The sequence below is a fragment of the Phacochoerus africanus genome, chromosome 9, assembly GCF_016906955.1.
Source record: "Phacochoerus africanus isolate WHEZ1 chromosome 9, ROS_Pafr_v1, whole genome shotgun sequence".
NCBI lineage: Eukaryota > Metazoa > Chordata > Mammalia > Artiodactyla > Suidae > Phacochoerus > Phacochoerus africanus.
The window spans coordinates 61252313-61275800 of record NC_062552.1 but is presented as its reverse complement, the minus strand read 5'-3'; the positions used below and the strand labels follow the sequence as shown (position 1 = coordinate 61275800).

At 53.7% G+C, this 23488-nt stretch overlaps 1 protein-coding gene across 1 annotated transcript in view; it reads right to left on the bottom strand.

Annotated features, from left to right (window-relative positions):
• The window catches only part of HCN4 (hyperpolarization activated cyclic nucleotide gated potassium channel 4), a 46065-nt gene that overhangs the window by 17244 nt on the left and 5333 nt on the right, over nucleotides 1-23488 (bottom strand). The window contains exon 2 of the mRNA XM_047797315.1: nucleotides 3421-3844. Within this exon, the coding sequence (XP_047653271.1) occupies nucleotides 3421-3844 (424 nt within the window). The remainder of the gene's footprint in view (nucleotides 1-3420; nucleotides 3845-23488) is intronic.

The following is a 23488-nucleotide window of genomic DNA, read 5'->3' as shown; positions in this document are numbered from 1 at the left end:
CATGTCCTCAAGATGACCCGCTAACACGATCCCCACCGAGGGAGGTGAGAGTGAGGACTGAGCCCCAGCCTCTGAGAACATGAGAGTGCATCTGACAGATGAGGAAACCGAGGCCCAAAGAGGGAAAGGAATTCACAAGAATTGGAGTTGGAGGAGGAGACAGAGTAGGGATACCTCCACGAGGACCTGTCCTCCTAGGTCTCTTGCAGACCTGAGGCCTCAGAGGGTCTCCCTGCTGCTCCCTCTGGGCCAGGCTGAGGCTGGGAGAAGCCCCAGGGCTGGGCAGGCTACCAAGGATCTGGAGACAGGGCTCCTGGGACCGGCTGGGAAAGCCCAATTCAATCCCGGGGGTCCTGGGGGAGCCCTCGGCAAGGCCGTGCACCCAGCAGACGCTGGCCCAAAGCAATTTCCTTCCCAGCTGGTAGGTAAGATAAGGGTATGTGTGGAGGGAGCAGGGAGTCATCCATCTGGCCTCCTGGGAGCTCCCTTCCTGCCCACAAGATGGGGTAGAGATATCCCGGTCAGAGCCCTGGCCTGGGGCCTCTGTCCTCCAGGGAAAGGCCAGGGGCACAGCCTGCCTGGCCACTTCCAGGTGGCCCAGAGGGCGCCAGGCCAGAGGGGCAGTGGGGACTGGAGCCCTGGCCAGCTCCCAGGGTGTATGGTATAGGGACAGTAAAAGCAGCACTTAGCTCCTGCCCAAACACTAGCAACTCGGCCAATCCTCCCCAAAGTACCCAAGCATAGTGGGGAGCTGGGGCCTGGAGACGTGAACCAACACCAGAGGAGGGAAAGGGTGACTACTTCTCTGCTTTTAACGGCAGCCTAGTTAAGTCCAAGACACACAGAAGGTTGGGGGCTTGGGGACAGAGGGCACCAACACGGTTCTGAATTTCTACTTGGGACAGAAACCAAGAGACCAGCCCATCAGGACATTCCAGGAAACATGCCTCCATCTCTCCTCTGCAGCCTCGCAGAGCGGCCCCAGCCACCCCGACCCTGGCACCCATGGACACCGTCCCCTCCCACAGGCCAGCCTCTCTCTTTGCATCTCCATCCGTCAGGTTCCTCGTCCCCAAACTGTCCCACAGAACTCACCCCACCCCTCCACCCTCTTGCCTGCCTCCCCAGCCTCAGCAGGGAGTTGTCCCCAACCCAGGGAACAGTGACAGAGCCCATCAGCCTCCTTTCAGGCCACCTCAGAATGCAGGGAGGGCCGGGCTCAGGAGTCAGGAGGCCTAGGTCCAGATCCTGTGATGGGGGCAGCTGCCCTTCACCCTCAGTTTCCCCACATGACAAATACGGATGATAAATCCTGTCCTGTTTACCTTGTCAGCTAGGAGTGAGGAACCAGTGCCCCCCGGGGGAGAAGTATTTGAGGAAGGTACACCCCTTGCAGAAGCGCAGGGGTTATGAAGACAGCCAGTGGGGAGGGGCATTTAGTCACCAGTTCTCTGCTCTGGCTTCACGCTGAGGGTTTTATAAACATCATCTCATTTAATCCTCACAACAATCCACCGAAGAAGGTATGACTTATACCCACTTTGCAGATCAGAGGCCGAGGCACTGGGGGCAAGGTGGCCCCAAGGTCAGACAGCAAGGCAGTGTGGAGCCAGGATGTTAATAATTCACATGCGTCATCCTGGCTCCAAAGCCCACACGCCTCCCCTCATGCCCGGTGGGGACTGCCACGCTGCTGGGAGCCAAGAGCACCAACTGGGATCTGATCTGGCCCTGCCAGAGGTCCGCTGCGTGACCTTGGACAAGTCATTGCTCCTCCTGTCAGCAGGAATAATGCAAATTTTCCAAGCCAAAGAGAATTTCTGCCATGAAGCGGTTCTGCCAGGTTGGTGCAGGCACTTCTGCAGCACAGGTGTTCATGACAACTCTGACCTCAATCTGCCAGTGCCTCGACTACCAGCCAACTGATGCTGTTGCCCAGGGCACATGCTGCTGCTGGGGTGGAGTGGGGTGGGGTGGGGGCCTCATGTCCTGAGCATGGGAACGTCCATCCCATGAAGCAGAGCTTCCAGAGACGGGAGACCAGCAGAGAACGACAACAAGAAATGCACCTCTGCAGAAGCTTTCCCAGACCGCAGCCCACTCTGGAGCCCAAGGCGAACAGTCTCACAGATCCCACCTCCCGCAGTCCTGGTACCCTCCAGGCTGGCCTGCCTGCTACTCCCCAAAGGGGGTACCTGGGCAGTGGCTGTGGTCTCATGGTCACCTGCTTTTTTTTTTTCCCCAAACCGCAGCCTGTAGGCCTCTCTTTCTCTCAGAGAAGGATGCATTCAGCCCACAGATGAGTCAGGTTTGTTCAGAATGGTGTTAGCCACCTGGTTCTTTTACAATTTTTAATTTAGTTTCTATAGCCAGTGCCCTAGGATCCCTTTCCAGCTTGTGCTCACACAACTCCAGGAATGCTCCAAACTTGCACTGCCTACAGCCAGCACCTTTGGCTCTTTGTCAGAGGCTGGGCAGCAGGAAACCACCTTACCTGCTTGCACCGAGGGCTGGAAGTGTCCTGAGCCAAGGACCGACAGGTGAGGGGATACAAAAAGTCCAATTCCTTGGCCCTGACTGGGACAACTCCCACGTGTGGGGTACACTGAGCTCCCCATGGGACTTTGCTTGGGGTCACCCTTGTCTGAGTTCCTTCCTTCCTATTCCTTTCCCAGTCTCTCTTCCCCAATCCCTTACCAGATCTTCCCGGAAACACCTTCCCCACCAAAAAACATCACTTTCATACAAATCCTCATCTCAAGGTCTGTACCAGAAGAACCCAACCTACGACAGTTGCCAACAAAATCTGCACAAAAAAAAAAAATCCAGATTTCTGCTTCTCATGATTAATCTGTAGATCTAGCATCCTGGGACCCACTCCCACTTGGCCACAATGGTGAGAGCTGAGTAGAGGCTGCTTGAATCAGATGAAGATATATTCTCCCACTTTCCCCAGTCCACCATACTCCCTACTATCCTCCAAATGGCCCTTTTCCCCCATTCCTATCCCCTGCCTGGCCCCCATAGGTTTATGAGTTTGCAACCCCTACAATACAGCGCAATGATTAACAATGCAGGCTCTGGAGTTCAGGTTCACTAATTAATAATTCTGTGACATTATATAAACCCTTTAGAGACTTCCTCTGTTTCCTCCTGTAAAAAAATGAGTACTTACACATACCTTTCCGGGATCCTCTACGGCTGTTGGAAATTTAATTAGTATATTGCCTATACAGTGACCTTGTGTAGTATCTAGCACATAAGAGGTCAAGAAATTACTAATATTTGTCCTCTTGGAGAAGATGTGCCTGCTAAAATCTAACAGCCCACATCCAACTATCTGAGGTCACGTGCTGGGCCCTCACTCACCTTCAAGGAAAGATTTCTCTTCCCCCAAGAGGTTTGGGTCTGATCACTCACCTCTTCCCACTGGTGAATATATCGAATGAGGCGGGAGAGACGCAGGAGGCGCAGGAGGCTGAGGATCTTGGTGAAACGGACGATGCGCAGGGCCCGGGCGGTCTTGTAGACCTCCGAGTCGATGCGTGTCTCTACAATGAGGAAGATGTAGTCCACAGGGATGGAGGAGATGAAATCCACCACAAACCAGCTTTTGAGGTACTTCATCTTAATCCGCTGTGGGTCCAGAATGATCTCTGTGTTGTCCTCCACCACAATCCCTGTGCGAAAGTTGAGGACCAAGTCGATGAGGAAGAAAGTGTCTGACACCACATTGAAGACAATCCAGGGTGTAGTGTTCTCATCCTTGAAGAAGGTGATGCCCACAGGAATGATGATCAGGTTTCCCACCATCAGAAGCAGCATCGTCAGGTCCCAGTAAAATCTGCCCAGAGACACAGGGATCAGTCATAGGAGGAGAGAGAGAATGAATTATAGACTAAAAGAAAGCTCACAGAGAGCAAAGGTAGGAGAGAGAAGACTTGAGTGGTTCTGAGACCCTGCAGAAGACAGGCACATGGGTACCATGGCAAGATGTGATGACTGGCACAGAAAGAGGCTCTTCCTTAGGCATCCTTAGCGATGTCCTCTGCCTGCCTCTCTGTGAGCTCCCTGATGACAAGCCTCCTACTCCAATCCCCATGCCCCAGTGAGAGACTGAAGAGCAAACCAAACAATGACATCGAGAGAGAAGTAAGAGGCAATTTAAGCAGCAGAAGTAGTTCACCCCACACTACCCAGGCTCAGGCCAGGTTGCTCCATCCTCCCTGAGGGTCAACTGTAGCCTGAGACAGGCTGGTAAGCATACATGCCACAGACAGTGAGCAGAGAACAGGGAAGGTCCAGACACACAGCAGGTACCCGGGAAGCGTGGGATTGAGCCCCGGCTCTGTTTCTGACACTTGGTGACATCAGGCAGGTGCCCTCCCCACTCTGGGTCTCAGTTTACCCACTGTACAGTGACAGGTCCCATAATTCTGATCTTTCCCTCTCCCACACTGGCTCTCCCTTCAGCCTATCCCTTATAGTCTGAAGACGTCTTACTATCACTCTTCCCCAGAGGTTTGCCTCAAACACAAAGTTGAGGAAGGTCAGTGATACCGTCAAAGGCAGGCAAGGCTAATGGGGAAATTTCAGGCACTAGTGAGGTACCACCCAATCCAATGGGGTACCAGTGGGGGCTTCCAGCATCATTTCTCCTAAGGCCTCAAAGCAACTGCAAGTGCTTCCTGGGAGAGGTGGGGAGGGACCCTCAGGGTGAAACCTCTGAGAAGTCAAGCAATATGAGGAGGTAAAAGCCAACTCACTGGTCTCCTACTTGGCCCAGATGGAGCCCATCTGAAGTGTACAGACAGCACAGGCAGGCACAGACCCTATGTCTAGAAGGCATGACCAGCGACCTTGCCCCCAAAACCAGCCACTGCAGGGCTGGCCCAAAGACCAAAAACTTGCACTGCAGAGCTGTTTCCCTCTGCTAGTAGTTTAGAGAGTGACACAATGACAGATGGAGGTATTCTGCTGGGCAGAAATAAGCATGTCTTTTCTCAAGAGAAATCACCTTTCAGCCATCTTTAATTCTCTACTGCAGGGAGACCAGGAGGGAAAGAGTGGGAGATAAAAAGATAAACTTCCTTGAGTTTTCACAGGGTCCCACTGCAAAACCAAAGTGCCCCTGCCTGAATGGTTCCAAGATTAAAAAAAAGTGCCTTCATAGCAAATTGCTTTCTTTGTCCAACTCAAAATGGTACTATGAGTCAAGGAGAGAGCATTCTGTTTCACTGGAGGTGGTGAGACAGCAGTCCCACGTCACACGGCTCAGGGAAGTGTGGCTTCCAGGATGGCAGCTTTCAGAAGCTCCTTTGAAAGCCAAGTTCTTCAGGGCCTCAAGACAAGACTTCGAGTCAGAGCCTCATTGGCTGAGGCTTTTCATTCACAACCCACCACCTCCTCTCTAGCCCCAATTCCCCTAGGCCATGTGGGAGAACCCACCCCAGCCTTCATGCCCATGACACAGAACACAGCACACCCTACTAATGACTTGTGGGGCCCAGGAGAGTGGTTTCAGATTCTATGCTGCTCTCAAGCTGTGTACACTCTCCACTCAACCTCATGCACACCATTCAAAGACAGCTGCAGACACGCATTAGATGCCACACACAGGTATCCCCATTCACCCACGCAGTGTGCAAACACCCCTATGTATACATGGTCATCACTCCTTTTCCTTTAATCTCTCAGGAAAAACAAAACAAAGCAAAAAATTGTGACAAAGAGAGGCCACTGAGGACCTGGTGGCCCTCTGTACATAAAGCTAATAATACACCCAGACTGGAAGAGCTTCTAAAATTAACAGAGCGGGTGCAAGGCGGCTGGAAATGCTGACTCGGGCAGGCCTGCCATTCCAGCAGGTTTCTACACTCTCCCAGCTCTAGTTCCCTCAATTACAGACCAAATTTGAGACAGTAATTAACAGGAGAATGTTTGCATTTAGTGGTCTTCATAAAACCAAATTACATGAGGCAAAAACACCCATTTCCTTGCATTCTGACTAATTGCGTCAATCGTGTTTCCAGATGCTAAGGAATATTTCTGGTGCCTGATCTGGGCTGGGGCTGGAATACTGGAGCACTCCTTCCCACACACTCCTGTCCTGGAGCCTCCAAGAGATGCACAAGTGCCGCATAATGTGGTGGGAAAAAAGCGACACGGGCTCTCGGGTCCAGCCAACCTGAATTTGATTCCTGGTCTGTCATTTACTAGCCAAGTCACTTAATCTCTCCATGGTCAGTTTCCTCTGCTGCTCAATGAGGTTAACATTATCTAACTAGCAGGACTGTTAAAAGAACGAAATGAACTGATATTTGTAAAATGCTCTGATCTACACCTAGCCTGTATTTTGTGTGTGTGCATTTTATATATTGTTTTTTTGAAATTCAGTTTTAAACTATTTGAATGTTATAGCCTGTATTTTTTAAATGAGTAAATAAGTAATTCAAGTTAATAAATTCACAAGAAAGCGGTGAGGGAGGTAGATGAAATCTTCTGATGAAGAGCCAAAGCAAAGCACCTACTGCAAGTGGGTGAAGGGGAAATTATAATGGTTCCAGAAAAGCCACTGGTAGAAGAAGTCAGGGGCCACAATATTCCCTGGACAATTGGGCAGAAGAATTTATCTATTTCAGCAGAGAGACACCCTGACTTCAGGGAGCTCCTGGTCCAATCAGAGGACAAGGTTTAGACAGAAGACAAGTTTTGGCAATGATGTGAGAAACCATTCCAGGCAGCAGCCCAGGCATCTGAAAGGGTGGGCTCCTGGTAGCTAGAAGGGTGAGGACAGAAAGTGCTTCTGGAAGAGGTAATAGGAGTTGGGCTTTGGGAGCTGACCTTGGCTTTGTACACTTTGAGTCCTTAAGCTGCCAGACAGTTGCAGAGTGAAAGCTGGGCTGGGCGAGAGCAAAAAAAAAAAAAAAAAAAGGCGATCAGCACCACGGACAGCTCCCAGCATGTCTGCCAGCCCTGCCACCCTGGCCCAGCCAGGGGAAGTTGGCAAGAGTCTTCCCACTGCTTCTTTAGCTCTCTGGCCCCTTCTCCCCCAGTCCTAGTGATTAGAAGCATCTCATGTGATTCCTTAATGGCCCTGCACATTTTCACTGGGGACTCCTTGGTGATTCAAAAGGCTCTACTCAAAAAGACCCCCAAACACTTCAGTTATCAAACACGTACTTTTCACTTTCAATGCATTTCTTCATTTACTCCTCATACCAGCACTAAAGTGGCTGCTATAATCTGTATTTTACAGGTGATGACACTGAGGCTCAGAGAGAAGTAACTGCCCAAGACCACACAGCTTGTAAGGAGAAGATCCGAAATTCAGAGAGGTCTGTGGAACTCCAGAGTCTGACCTCTTGGGATTTTCAGCACCTCAGTGGGATGCTGGGGGAGAGACAAGCCTTTCTGGGACCTTTGCTACAGAGGTAGCCTACCACAGCAGGTGCAGCCATGCCCTAGAGACAAGAGAAGAGAAGTTTGTAAAGATATTTCAAGGGGATTTATCCTCCGGATTCTGGGCCCTCTAAGATACTTCCTGGGTGAGGAAACTAGAACACCTTTTTTTAAAAAATAAATATATTTATTTATTTATGGCCATTCCCAGGGCATGTGGAAGTTCTCAGGCCAGGAATCGAACTTGCGCTATAGCAGTATCCGGAGCCACAGGAGTGACAATGCTGGATCCCTAACCCGCCAAGCCACCAGGGAACTCCTAGCACACCTTTCAAGTATTAAAAGCAACCCGCTCATCAGCAGTCAATAGGGCACAGTTGTACCCATCCCACAGAAGGGAAAACCACAAAAGTGGATGTCCAATTCTCCCCTAGTCCCCCCTCCCATTGCCTCTAGAAACTTCCATGAATAAATCCCACAATCTAGGCTATGCATCGGTGGTGGCTGGTGTCAGGCCCTAGCAGGGAAGCAATGATAGCCAGACTCAGACATGCTGGAGTTGGCATAAGCCTGAATTAGAGGCCTGGGTCTCCCCAAAGCCAGATGACCCTCCCCATCCAGGGATCTTTAAGCTGAGAGGAAGTCCTCGCCAGCAAGGCATCACCTGGGCTCTGGAGACCCTTCCCCAGGACCCCAGGCCTGTTCTCCCTCAATTCAGACCTTACTTCCTGTCTGGACCACCAGGTCCATCCAGGCAGGTGATGGCTGCTCAGAAAGGGGGAGCAGCCTGTGGCAGCTGTCTCATGGACAGAAGGAAGCCCAAAGGCCATTACACTGATACCTAGAACATTTCATGGTCTGAGAGGAAGGTTATGGCCTCAAGGGAGCTGAGGGAAGAGAAGAGAGGAGGCTCCTGACCCTGATCTCAGAGGCCTTTGGACCTCCTACCCTGGAGGCTGCAGAGGATGTGAATGGTGATAAAACAGAGGCAGGGGAAGTGGAAGTCCTTAAACAGGGTTGATCTCCTTCAGTTTCCTCTTGTCCACACATGCCCATGCTCGCCTCTGAGAACAGATGCTCATGCACGCTCTCTCTCACATGAACACACCTTCATGCACACACACACACACACACACACAAACACACACACTCATCCTTTGTGCACATACTCTCGTCTATGTACCCGTTAAATTTTGCCATTGTATACACATCCATTTTCAGGTGGGCATACTTTCTTGCACACCCAATTGCAGACATTTTGACACAAATGATATCCACTGAGAATCCTGTCAGCTGGAGGAAAGGGAATGTCTGGTTTTGCCCATTAAGATTTTTCCATCCTTCGAGATTCACCTGAAGCGCTGCCTCTTCTGGACCTCCCAGACTCTCAGCCCAGCCTGAGCCCCGGCTCTGATCTCCCAGAACACTGGATTCCCTGAGGGCAGGAGCCTGGTCCCACGCAGGCCTGTGCCCCTGCGGTGCTGGCAGCCAGGGGGCTTCCCATGCTTTCTCCTGGGGGAGCAGCACAGCCACGGTCCCATCTCGTACCCGCCTCCCTCTGCGCAGATGGCTCCCACTCCAGACACCGCTCCTAGCACCAGACTGCATTCCCACCTGCCACCTGGAGGGCCTGCTGGCTCCTCCACCCAGCAAGTCCAAGGCTGAGCTCAGCATCTTACTCCTCAAAGCTGAATGGCACAGTCAGCACTTCAACTGCCTGGGCTCGAAACTGCACAGCCATCCTTAGCTGCCTTCTCTTTCCTCCCACCCGCCCCCAGAGGCCCACCCCCCATGCAGTGACCAGGTCTCATGTGGCCTCTTCAATGACAGCTTCTGAATTGGTCCCCAAATACTCTGTCCTAGATGAGCTCCTCACTACTCCCCACCCAGTAGACCCTTGCCCTGTCACCCGCCTGGTTGCCAGCCTCCTCTCTCTCTCCCTCCAAATCACATGATCTCCAGGTTACCCGGACACAATGCTGTGATTCTGTAACCCCATGCATGAAACATCTCCCCCCTTTGGTAGACCCTCCCCCCACTCCCCAGTGACTACAGAAGAAAGTTCAAGTTCCTTGGTCTGGGAAACCCCTGACCCCTCTTCCCTCTTCTCCCTCCTGCTTTCTTCCCAGAAGCCAACTGAACACCCAACCACCGGCCGCATCTCCATCCTCTTCCTGGTTCCTCCTCCTGAGACCACCCCTATCTTGTGAAATCCCTTCCCTCATCCAAAACCCAGGTCAACCTCCTCCTCCTCCACGAACTTGGCCTAACCGTGCTGGGTGTCTGTGTTCACAGTCATCACCTCCTGCCTCTTTTGTCAGGTACCACCCCACGCTCCTTCTGACCCCCAACAAAGAAGCTAGGAGTCTGCATCTGAGGAAGGGATGGGGGCTGGGGGCTTCCCCTCCATTCTGGGCCCAGCATAGATAACGGCCCAAGCTGAGCAGGAAGATGATGTGATGAGAAAACAGAGGGCAGCCATCCACACCTGGTGGGTACTTACTGTGTGGGAGCCATCTGCGCAGAGGGAGGCAGGTGTTATCTGAGTCCCTTATATAGATGGTCCTATCTCACTGAATCCTCATGAAAATCCTATGAAGTAGGTACTATGATTATGCCCACTTCACAGTTGAGACTGAGGCACAAGAAGCGGGGAAATCGGCTGGACCTGGTGTGTCAGGAATTCAAACCCAAACAGTCTGACTCAAGAGCCCCACTTCTCAGCATGCTCTAGAAATATAAACCTGGTTGGTAGTATTTTCTCTCTCCCAAACTCTGTGCCTCCTCCTACTCGCCCTCTCCCTCCCAGCCCTGGCTCCTGTGCTTTCTTCCACAGCACCTTCCTCCTAACGTCTTCCCTCCCTAACCCATCTGCTTCTTCCCATCAGTGAACCTTAGGTGTGTCCTAAGGACATCACTGTCCCAAAGCCCACAGGCCTCAGGGCCAGGGTGGCATGAACATCCCCCTCTCCACATTGATGCCTCTTCTGCGGGAACGTCCACAAGATCCTTGGAGCATCCTGTCATTTGCTGGCCATCTTTCCAGCATCCGTCTGCCACCCTCCAGGCCCCTGGTGATGCTGGCTCACAACCTTCCATTCCACCCCGAATCCTGCCCTCACGCTGGATGCCTTCTACTCCCTCCCATCAACCCAATGACACCCAGCATCCCAGTGGCTTGAGGTCCTGCCTCTAAAGTCTTCACTCCAGTCCATTCCAACAGCACCCCCTGGACTGGCTCACTACCTCCAGCTGGTCCACCTCCAAACTTGGATGAGCAATGCTCTCTCCCACCCTAATCTCCTTTCCTCCCAGCTTTTAAAAAAGAAAATATATATATATATATATATATATATATATATATATATATACACATATATAATGGCATATATATTTTTTAATTTACTTATCCAGTCATGCTAAGTCTATTCTTTAGGGTCCCAGGAACCTGCAGTCAGCTGACCCTCTCATTCTCCCACGACATCCCTCCTGCCTCCCATCCTCCACCCGACCCCAACATAATGGTCCTGCTCATCAACCCCTTTTGCCCCATCTTTCTGGCACCACTTCCCCAGCTCACAGCCCTGGCCAGGGCCATCATCAGCTCTTTTCATGTTTATTCGGGCGGGTGGCTATGCAGAAAATCCCACAACCTCAGCCCAGTTCTAGCAATAAACACCAAGTGCCTTAGCCCCTTGTACCTCATCAGGGCTTCCATGCTCAGCTGGGCCCTCACTTCTGCTAGCCCAGCCTTCCAGGAGACCCTAATAACCTTTCCACCACTTCCCACAGAAGCTTTTCCAAATTATCTCCTCTTTCCACTACTTCCGCCCTCACTCCTAGCAGATAACACCACCTGTCCTTCACAGAGAAAACAAATGCCACCAGAAAGTCCCCGTCCTCTTCCTGCCACCAGACTCCTACTTGCTCGTCTCTCCCTCACCACCTCCCCTCCCCCAGTCACAAGGGAATTGGCGACCCCTCCACCTGCTGTCCTGACACCATCCCTTTTCCCTCCCCAGGAGCCAGAACCTACAGGGCACCCCCTCTCTCGCTGGTGTCTTCAAGCTCCCTCTCTACTCAGCCTTTCCCATCAGCTTTTTTTTTTGTCTTTTTTCTTTTGTTGTTGTTGTTGTTGTTGTTGTTGTTGCTATTTCTTGGGCCGCTCCCTCGGCATATGGAGGTTCCCAGGCTAGGGGTCCAATCAGAGCTGTAGCCACCGGCCTACGCCAGAGCCACTGCAACGCGGGATCCGAGCCACGTCTGCAACCTACACCACAGCACACGGCAATGCCAGATCGTTAACCCACTGAGCAAGGGCAGGGACCGAACCCGCAACCTCATGGTTCCTAGTCGGATTCGTTAACCACTGCGCCACGACGGGAACTCCCCCATCAGCTTTTAAGCTCTCTGCGCTAAAGAAAATAAAATCTCTCCTGAACCCCCACTGTCGTATCTCATCTCCCCTAGAACTAAGCCTCCCGAAAGATGTGTCACTGTCTCCACTCTGTCACTTCCACGTCCATCCCCTCCACTGCCCTCACCAGTGTCCATCCACGTCCATCCCCAGCACTGCTCTCGACCACCCAGCAACATCATCAAGGCACACGCCCTGCTTCAAAATCCCAGGGACACCTCCCAGTCCGTTTCTGTCTTGACCCTCGGCATCACGTGACACTGTGCACCATTTCTGCCAAGACACCCCGCTGTGGTGGCTCTTCTCTGTCCTGCCTCTCCTTTCCCTCCCGATGCAGGAGCTCCTTTCCCCTGCGTGACCTTTAAATGTTTTTGTTCCTTTGGGCCCTCACCCTCCCTCTCCTCCTCACCAACTCCCAGGGCATCTTTATTCTTCTGGCTTCCAAACCAGACCTCTCTCCGCCCCTCCCCCACAGCCATGTGGTCACTTGCTGACTACAGGTCAACACCTGGATGTCCCACGGGAACCTCCTTCTCCACATAGCCACATATCACTTGGCAGCTTCCCCCACGAACTCTTGTGCTCCCAGCACATGACACCACCTGCCATCTGAATGCTTAACCTGCAAACCTGGGAATCAACCTCGACTCTCCTATCTCATTGACCTTCCAATAGTCAATCGTGTGGGATCCAGACAGCTCATCCACCCAGCACCTGGCCTACTTTAGCACCTTCCTAACTGGGCTCCTGCCTCTCCCAGGATCTCACAGGCCTCAGGCTCCAGGGTAGAGTCCGCATCCTCACCACGCTTTGCCAAGCCCCAAGTCCTTCCAAGCTCCCAGCTAAAATCAGAGTTCCTCACTCTCCTTCCAGGGCACCTCCTGATCTGGACTCAGCCTCCTCTTTTGCCCCAATTCTCCTCATGCCTCCGCTGCACTAGGCGCTCTGCTCCAGACACTCAGCAGCTTTCAGTGCCCCAGACCTGCCACCCTTTCTCCGTGCTCTGGGCTTACACACAGCATCTGCCTGAAGCTCTGCTCCCCACCCCAGCTCCCTTGGCTCAGAGGAGCTGTCACTCCTGGGAAGCCTTCTCTGTCTCCTAGGAAATCTGGTTAGATGGCCCTCGTTCATGCTGCCCTAGCACAGTGCACACTCTGATGGAGCTGCCTGTCTGTCTCTCTTGTGGTCAGTTGACTCTCTGAACTGGGCACCATGCCTTTTTACGAGGTAGGTCCAAAAACCATGTGAATGGGTGGGGAGCGGGGAATGGGTGGATGAGTGAATAAATGATTGAATGAATCCCTTGGGAGCCAAAGGCTGAGTGGCAAGAGGCCCAGCAGAAACTACACAGAATGCGCAGCCCTCTGAGACACCTTCCCATGGGGCTTTCACAGGCCTCCGAGGATGGGGAAGGAACGTATTCCCTCCAAACTCCCAGGACTCAAAGATTCCCAGCAACATCCACTAGCAAATGGCCTGCACCTGGTGCAGATGGCGGTGGAAACGTCACAGGGGAGGAGTTGGAAGTGTGAATGAACACGGGACCAGGAGAGAGGGGGGTGGGGTTCTGCCACAGCGGGATGACAGGGAAACCTGGTTAGATGCCCTGGGTTGGCATGGGACACTGCAGCTAAAGAGACGTCAGCCAAGGCCATGACTGTGTTTCCAGCCTGACCAGCACAGGCCGGCAGTGGCAGAACACACCAAGACTCCTCTCAGTATAGGCGCACCCCCTCCGTTACAGGCACACTCTTTGGTGAGGACTTTGAGGAGTCTCTCTTCTCCCCAAATAGTCCTGGCACAGAGTTCCCCGGGGCAGGGGAGGGAAGCAGCTCCACTTCTCCCCTAGACTCCCCCCTCTGTTGCCCCAGGACGAGTCCCATCTCCCCAAACCTTCTGCGTGCTCCCCAAGTGCAGAAATGAATCCCCTTGCCCGAGATGTTAATACATAGCTGGGCCCAGAGAGGGAAGGGTGCAGGGGGCCTCAGATAAGCTGTCTTACTGTTAAATGAATGGGTGGATTAAAGACGGTTGGGGGTGGGGTGGGGGTGGAGAGGCTAGGGAGGGGAGACGGCCAAAAATAAAAATAAAAAAGAATGCACTGAATGAAATGTGAACACGTTATTTCCTAGTAGGATTATGGGTGATTTTTGTTTTCTCCATTACCCTTTTCTTGATTTTCTAAATCCCCCATAACGGGCAAATATTACCTTTTAATCAGAAAAATAAATCCACCATTAACTACTGACCAGTGTCCCATGCTGTGAAGAGTCCTCTAATGCGTACCAGGGGAGAGACACACAGTCCCCTGGGAACTCTTAGGCAGCCAGTGTAGACAGAGGTGCCTCCCAAAGGAGGGCAGGAGGAGCAGATTTTCTGGAGGAGGTTAAGGATGAGGAGAGAGGCGGAGGCCTTTTGAAGGGCAGGTGTAATAGAAAGGAGACCACGTGCCTGCCCACAACGCACACGTGGGCCACCTTCCTTGCCTTCCCACCCGCACCACCAGTAACAGCTGCTGGGAAGCGAGGGCCAGCCCCTCCCCGCCCTAGCTCTCCTTTCAGCTTCTTCACGGAGACAGCGCAGCGGCCCTGCCCCCTCGCCACGCTCCGCCCACCCGAGGGGGCGGGGCGCCGGAGCCTGACCTTTCAGCCTCCCCGCCCCCTCACGCAAGACAGCGCTGCCTCTTGGGGGCAATAAACGCTCCTCCCTGACCCTAGGGTCTCCCCTCACAGTTGATAAACTGCTGTCTTCCTCCCACCCGCGTCTGGCCACTGGGGCTCTATTTTTAACCCACCTCCAAATCTCTGACTCAGAATCACAGGGCTCCTAGGTAGTTGCTCCCTCGGCCGCCTGGGGCTGCTTCCCAAACAGATTGGGAGCCAAGGGCATCGAGCTAGCTAATGGGTGGGTTGTTGGCATTTGGGCATAGCCCTAGCTTCTCATTTTCCTGCAAGGATTAGCTATTACCTGAGAAACAAAATCTGGCTCTGAGTCTGCGCTGGAAGACCCAGACAAGATGACCCTCTACTCCCGCCTCTTCCCTGGCCCCTCTCTGCCCTGGGCTGAGGCCCTAGTCCCTCAACATACAGTGAGGGCTGGCTTCGGCCGCTCCCCAAAGGGGTGAGCTGTGTGAGGGCTGGAACTGACTGAATCCCCTGCCCCATCTCCTTCTGGGATCTTTCAGTCGTACAGCCCAGTGCTTCTCAAATTGCCATCCGTGTATAAGTCACCTGGGGATCTTAGGAAGATGCAGTCTCAGATTCACTGGATGTGGGGGCAGGGCCGATGCCTGTATTGCTAACAGGCTCCCAGGTGATGTTGAGGCTGCCGGTCCAGAGACCTCACATGGAGTCACCAGGCTCTAGCAGATAGTACAGTGGTTGAGCACTCCAGTGTTTGAATACCTGGCTGTGTGGCCTTGCACAAATCACTTCACCTCTCTGAGTCTGTCTGGTGGGGAAGGTTGACCCTGTGGTTGCAGGATGGAGGTCCGTGCTACAGAGCAGAAGGAAGCAAGGCCAGGGGCAATGAGATGATGGAACCAGACAATCTGTACAGATACGCCGAATCCAGGGATCTCTGCAGTGCAGAGGCTAAAGAGGCCAGCCAAGGGCAGCTGGCCAGATGGGAAGCTTGCAGAACGAAGAATGCACGTCTCAGAAGACGTGACACCTCCTCCGCCAACCCAATATCAGGGAGAAGAGATGGGAGCGTTTTAAACGCCAGACTTAGGACTCTTCTAGGGACATGGGCAGCCAGGGAGGATGCAGAGGAAGAGTTCCTTGGGGAGGATTGTGACTGCACCTTCTCAATGGCATGGCTGAGCACAGGCCTGGCCATAAGGAACACCATGTAACAACCCATTGCTTCTCCAATGGTCTGAGACCTCTTCTAGAGAGCCTAAATCTGTGCGCTCACAGAGACACACTAGCATAAGGTGTGCACACAAATACATGCATACACACACACACCTTAAACACCTGCTCTACAGCACCCTAACCCGCAGGATGCTGTGTTCTGCCAGGGTAGTGGCCTCACCTCTCTGAGTTTCACTCAGCTGACAAGACCAATTGGGGAAAATTGGGGAGGAAACCAGCAACTGAGTACTTCTCTGCCTGGCTTAAAAAAAAAAAAAAAAAAAGGCTCAAACACAGCTCCCCCCACTTAGGAGAACGAAGCAAAAATAGACTCTTGCTGTGGAGTAGCATGTGAGCACAAGCTCAGGGGAAATTAGGTAGGAGAGCTCACCTGCTCCTGTAGGAAAGCGCGCCTGGGCAAAGGAGGAAACGGGATGCACTGGGGACAGGACTTCCTAAGGCCAAGCAGCTCGGGGCTAACGAGGACACCAGGGGAGGGCTGACCATAGAAAGTAGCTAAATATTAACTCTTAGAGGGCCTTTATGTGGCCCTTTTCTTGTTAGGATGGGGGTCTCCTTAGGGTGCCTGGGCTCTGAGGACATGATCTTGATGGGACTCTGCCGCCCTCCCTCCAGAAAAGCACAGTCTGACAAGGACACTGAGCAAGGACCATGTTCTCCGGGGTCCTGCCAGCCCCTGAGTTGTATGATTCTCTTTGCTAACAACTTGCAGGGAAGAAAGGGGAATGACTCCCTGGGGAGGCGCTCAACACAACAACTTGGATGTATTTCGCCTCCAGGCTCTGGGGAGCACTGAAGGGCTACCGTGAGTGCTATGCACTCAGAACCACAGGCTTAGTGGGGAGGGGGTCCTGGGGTGTCCAGCTCACTGGCCCCTGGGTGCTCCCCAAACTTAAACCCACCCAGGCCTCTCCCAGGCATCCATAATTGCATAAAGCTCCCAAGTGACTCTGCAGCCACCAATTTTGGATTTGGGGTCCTGCTAAAACCCAGCTCCTCTCGGGTCCCACTTGCAAGGCCAGGGAGGCAAGGGCTCGACTCAGCCCGCACAGCTGGACAGGGCAGAGTCAAGTCTTCAGCCAGCCCCCTCAGCTCTGTCCCCAAAAGCTTCAGAGCAACGTGGCAGAAGAATGACTTCCCAGAGCCTCTGCGACAGAACGGACAGCCTGTCGAGTTTCCTTCCCTTGCCAGTTCCCAAGTCGATGCTCCTGCTGGCCTGGCCCTTGGGGCCCCTCCAAGCACAACTGTCCAGTGTGACCTACAGTCTCCATGGATCCTCACATCTGAACTCCTCCAAGGCCACATCTGAGCTTCCCAGAGGGGACAGCCACCCCCAGGGGATGTGACTAGGAGGAGGGGGTGGTGGGGCCTTATTGCCCAGGAAACAAAGAAAGCCTGATCTCCACTCCCACAGGGGCTGTGATGTAATGGGGGGCCCAGCAGATACAGCATAAGCACACAACATGCAAGGAGCCCCCCCGCCCTGATTGGCAGGATAGGGGCTGGCAGAGACTCCGCAAAAAGAGGCCGGGAAGTACAGGGGCCGAGTTAATTCAAAGATCACGCCTGGATGGGCCTCGGCAGAGTCTCATCAGCTCGCCTTGCCAGCAGTGCTGCCCCTGCCCTGCTGGCTCAATTTGTACTAATGGGGTCAGGATTATGGGTTCAATACCTATTTGGCCAATTAGCTTTGCTCCCTTCTCAGCCTCAGCCTGAGCCCTGATGCTGGACACTGAGAGAGGAAAGGACTTTGCAGGGGTCACACAGCAGAACAGGATGAGGGCCAGCAGGGCAAACTCAACAAGGCGGGGTGGACAGTTACAAGCTGGGACAGCTAGGAATGGGAGACCCAGGCTCCAGGCTGCGCCCCCCACCCCAGCTGGTGCTGCACAAGGACAGGCTGCAGCTTGCAGAGTCTCCCTTAGGGGACCAAGTTTCTTCTCAAGAGTGCCAATGGCACTGATGAGACCTGTGGACCTAAAGGTCTTTCCTGTCCCTGGGGAAGGGGAAAAGTGCCTGTATACTCTGACAAATCATAGGTGGGAACAGCCCAAGGCTGGCTTTGGCATCGAGTAGCTGGGGACTTGGGTTAATCATTGGCAGGGGCTGCTCCAGCCTGCAATGGGAACCGCCGGGTAATTACTTCTGGGCTCCAGGCCACACATTCAGTGACATTATTGCAGCGGCAACACCTGCCTTCCTAGGATGGCAGAGAAAGGGAGTCTTCTCAGAGGTTGTGCAGCTGGGACCAGGGCCTGGGAAAGCTCCCCTGGGCTGCAAGGACCCGGGGTGAGAAGCCAGAAAGAGACACACAAACACACATGCAAATACACACACACACACACAACTCAGACAGCATCAAGGGCAAGACCCGGGGCAGTGGGCTTGGAGTCCTCAAGGGCAGAGCTTAAGGAGTGCAGGTCCAAAGAGGCAGGTTCTGAGTCACCTGCCCTCAGTGTTGGCCAACACCTTCCCCAGCCAGGCGGCTTAGGCTCCTGGACACTCACCTCCAAGAAATTACGCAGAAAGGCTCTCTCTCTGCATCAGATCCAGCTCAGATGTGCTTCGAGGAGGAAGCCTTCCCTGATCATCAATACAAACTGGTCTATCTCTTGTCTGCCCTTCTCTAAACCAGACCTGGGGACCCTGAGAGGGGCTGAAATCCTACTCTCCCCTTTGCCACATAGGTAGTGACCCTGTCCTCCGTAAAGGGACCATCTGGGAATGGACCATCTGGGCTCCCAGCTGGGACCTCCCCTAGCTTGGCCCTCCCCTGAGCCCAGAAGACAATGTACAATGTATTAGCCAGCCCTGTGTTATGTATTAATTTCTGAAAGCCTCGTTCGTGCAGACATAACATGTCCACCCACACGGGTAAATGCTTAGACAGACACAAAATCATCAGCAGCCAATTATCAGGCCCCCGCAGCTGCCATGAGCAGACCTGGAGGCCCCATTGCTTGCTCCACAATTTGTGGGAGCCCAGAGCTGAGGGCGCACTGGAGAGCAAGAGTCCCTCTATCAAGCCTCCCTGCCCAGCTCTGAGCACAGCTCTGCGGAAGCCACAAGCTGGCTGCCGGGCTGCGAAGACAGACACAGCACCAAACAACGAGAGAGCAGAGGGGGGCAGGAGTGGTCACACATGAGGTTTGGTGGCTCTGGCGTCGGCAGTGGTGGCACCATTGTGTATTTATAATTTGCACTCTAGCTCCCAGAGAAGATCAAAGGCAGCTGGCTCTGATGCTGAGAGGTGTAAGAGCTCAGGGAGCTTAAAGGACGGCAGGGTTTCCAAGAGGCTGGGGCATAGGACAGGGTGGGCAACATGCCCACCCTGCTCCCAGCCCTGGGGTTGGCTCAAAGCCTGCGTTCTAGGACTCCCGTTCCTGACCTCAGACCAAGGCCTTATCTTGGTCCCAAGCTGAAACGTGATCCTGAACACACACTGAGCCCAAAACCACAGACTCCACTTCCTCACTTCTCTGAACAAGGTAATGAACCATGTGACCACCTATTTCTCTGGTGGAAAGAAGACAGATACCACTGGCTACCTGTCCCCTTCCCCTCTGAGTGAACCTCTACTAGGAACTCCTACAAGGAGCAGGTGCATCAATGGCATCCGGATGTGGTTCCAAAATCCCAAAGGATAAGCCCACTCAGGATAAGCCTGGGTGCAGGGGACAGACATTGTGATCCAGATCCCCAGGGTCACCCTCCAGATGCTGCCTTTTCAGGTACAGAAAGACTGGTTGGATTGGCTTAAGATGGGACCCTGAAAATACCTAACACCCCAAAATTCAGGCGTGGGGCTAGGGAGACAAGAAAAAGCTCGAGTGATGAGACCATTCAGGAGAAGCCTTCCCTGGATCCCCTTGGCTAGAGGCGTGGTGGACCGCAGAGCCCTGAGACCTTTGAGCCAGATGCAACAGAACTCTCTTGGGTTCTGGTTTCATCTCTGACTTTACTCTGTGACCTTGGACTAGTTGCTTTCCCTCCCTGGTCCTCTACTCCCCATATATAAAATCCTCCGCTAAGGCCTGTCCAGATCTGGTATTCTGAGACTTGCTAAACTTCCCATGCCAGCTGAGCCCCTCCTCACAGATAATGTGTGTCCCACATCATCTGCAATGTTTTCATTCTCAAGAGAATGTTGTCTTGAACTGCTCTTGCAATTTAACTTTTGAAAGCTAACAACAACAACAAAAAAGGGTCATTTGGAGAAAATATTTTTTTTTCCCCATCAGAACCTCAGTTTCCTTATCTGTAAACTGGGGGTAAGAGACTCAATTTTTCAGGCCACTATGGAGAGTAAATGATATGAGAAATGAAGCCCCTAGCATAGTTTGGCACATGGTCATTGTTCCTAAATGGTAGTTATTGATCTGTGAGTCCACCTGGCTTTGGTTCCTACTGGTTTGCACCTAGGGTTGTAAACTCAGAAGCCTACAGGGTTAAGCAGCTAAATGTGCATGAGTGGCATGGCTGGGTTTAGGCCAGAGCCCACAGGGATGGGTGGGAAATGTGGGCAGCTGGAGAGCAAAAGCCATTTTAAAGCCTCTAGTCTGCTATAGCTCCTGCCTACAGGTGGGCTTGTGCAGCCAGAGCTGCCAGAGTTTCCAATTTTTCAGGAGAATCTGGAAAGCCAAATTTTTGTGTTACCTCTTTCCGTTTTAAACATTGTCTCACACTTGTTATGACACACTAGGCTGGCCAAACAGGACACATCTGGGTACTGTATTTGGTCCACAGGATACTGCTTAGCAACCTCTGGTCTAAGTACTGTGGTCTCATCTTGAGCACTCTCAGTGATGGGGAGCTCACCACCTTTCTGTGCTGCCTCCTGCCCCAGCTCTGGGCAGGTACTGATGGCACAGAGTGTCTCTGAGTGGCCTCCTAGGCTCTGGGATCACAGATTTCCAGGGCCCTGGCAATGCTTTCTCAGTAAACCCCGGCTGGCAGAGAACATCCTCTCCGAAGCCAAGGCGATGCCCCTGCCCTCCCGTGGCCCGCTCTGGCTGGGAAATGTGGATTCTTCAACATCCCCTGGGCCCAAGCAGGACCGGCTGGCCGGCCTCAGTAGCCCTTCTATTAATTAGCAACTGGCAGTAGCAGCTCTGTGCGAGCCTTGAGCCAAGAGGTGTATGTGCTGCTGCTGGCTGCCTCCTCAGTTATATGACAAGTCCCCTGGGACACTGGAGCTGGACCTTCTGCTCTGGTGAGTTCCCCCATGGTGATCAGTGTGGTGCGGCAGGCACAAGGGCCACTCAAGCTGCTAGGACACTTGTCAGCCCTGTCAACTGTATGTAGACTGGTGCCTTCCAGGCTGGCTGGGGGTGGAGAGAAGTGACAGGCAAGCGGGGCCCACAGGACGGCTGCTAGGCATGGTTTGGGGTGGGGGAGGGTGTTAAGATTCCAGACACTGCCACCTCGGCCCCCACCCCAGGCCACAACCTTAAGATGCCAGCTGCTCTCACTGGATATCTCTGTCCTCCTTCCAGCCAGCCACTGTCAGAACCCCTCACACCGGCTCTCCTGCCCAGCACCCCTGGACTCTCTCACTGGCAACATCTGTTCCTTCCTGGAAATCTCATTGCCGCACAGCAGTCACCACACTCCCTGCCCCTCTCCTCCAGCTGGCCACCCTTCTAGCCCTTTGATTGGGAGAGAAGCTGTGAAAGCAGTGGAATGGGATGGATTAATGAAGGCCCTCTGGCCACCTGGACCCCCCCCCCGCCCCTGCTCACCCCATCCCAACAGCCAGCATCCAGGGCCAGCAGGGTCCAAGCAGAAGTGCAAGACAGGAGGAGGGCTGAGGATCCGACACCCCCAAGTTTGCAGCCAACTTCTATGGCTGAGCCTCTCAGCCCTGTTCCCAGAACACACCTTGCCACGCTGAGCTAGAGGCCTGGAGGAGAAGCAGTCAGGAACTCAGCCAGGGAGCTCAGGCTAAGCACGGAGCATATGGTCTGAACCTCAGTTCTCCAAGTATGATTCGGGGCTGGGCACCAGCAGCATCAGCCTCACCTGGGCGCTTATCAGAAATGCAGAATCTCAGGCTCCACTCCAGAGCTGATGAGTCAGAATCTGTATTTTAACAGACTCCCAGGTGAGTTGGATGACCTGACAGCATGAGAAGCACCGCGTTAGAACAAACACAGAGTTCCATCCGAAGGCATGCGGTGGGCAGGGAGGGAGAGATGGCTGATGGTGGCCACCGTGGCCTGAGAGGGCATGCCAGAAGACCCAGGGGCCCTAAAGCCTGGGAGAGGAGGGCTCCTGGAAGGCAGACAGCCCAGCACTGTGAGGCTGGCCACATGACAGCCCAAAGCCTTCTTGCGGGCAGCTCACGACAGCTAAGGGAGCAGATGGAGTGGGGCTGGGCAGGCGAGAGGCCCCCAGGCTCATCATGCATTGGCCAGACAAGTAACCAAAGCCTTGCAATGGGGAGAACCTGGAGCCCCGGCCTCTCCACCCGGCAGTGTAAGGGTCCTGCCCCCTCACCACACCCCCCGCCCCACCCCCCGCCCCCTGGGTTTCTGTACACCCAGCATCCCCGGGGTACCTCGACCCCGAGCTGGATGCTGGTCTCCACAGCACGTCCTCCACCTGCCCCAGTCTTAGCAGGTGGAGCACGTCCCCATCACTGGAGAATCATGCTGCCCACTGTGCCATCTGACAGCACCACCCAGGCAGCTCACCTTGGAATTCCCTCTGCACCAAGGCGCCCTTCCCCCCTCCCCTAGCGCCACAGAGGCCTGCAGTGCCTTTTGGCCCAAAAGGGTCTGGCTTTTCACACCAATAGCAGAAGCACATTCCTGGGCAATGACCCCCCAAATGGCCCACCTAAGGAGGAGCTACAGAACCCCATCAGACCCAGAGCCAGGCCACTGCCTTCTTCCTCCTCGACACCTCCTACCCGAACAGCCCTCCCTAGGGTTTTAAGGGAGAGAGAGAAAAACAGAAAAGGAACAGGTCCCCACATGGAGCACCTTCCTTCTCCAGGTGTCTAACTTGGCCCCGGGTTTTCATGCCCATCCTGCAGGCCACGGGAGGCCCAAGCCTCTGGGTCCAGAGGGCCCAGGGAAAGCACTGGGAGGCTAGCACCTGCCACCAGGCCCCAGGTCAGGATGCTTCTGGGAAGGCCCAGAGAGGGGTTCACAACCTCGATGGTTTTCAACTTCAGACCCCAGAAGTTGAGGGTTACACTGAGTGCGTCCGGATAAGGGTACCTTTCTGGATAGAGACTCTAGCTTCCAGCAAGTACTCAGTTCTCTGACGCAGACCCAGTGGCCTGACCCAAGGACACAGGCCAGTCTTGTGTGCTCAGAGCTAAGAGAAGGAAGCAGAGTGGGCAGGGGTGGCGTGAGTCATGACAGCATCCCTGGGCTCTGGCAGTGCACCTCGCCCCCACCGGGTGACCACAGCTTGTACAGTTTGTGTCTGACACGGCCACAGGCAACAGGATGCCCATTCTTCTAGGTGGGAAAACTAAGGCTCAGAGAAGGCTCATAACCCAAGCAGCGTCCCAGAGCAGATAAGCTTGGGAAGTGATGTGAGATGGGCAGCAGTGGTGCCTGGGGCCAAAGACCGGTGCAGGAAGTCAGTTTTAGGCCATCCCTGGGAACGACCAGGCCACTGGCCTAGTTTCCATGATTTCAGAGGCCAGCTATTAATGCCCCAACTAAGGGCCCCTCTGTTTCCTTCCCTACCTCACATTTCAGAAGGCATCCGGCTAGGAGAGGGAAGGGGCAGGGGGATGAGAAGGACCAGGCTTCTGCCTGCCCCCACTCTCAAG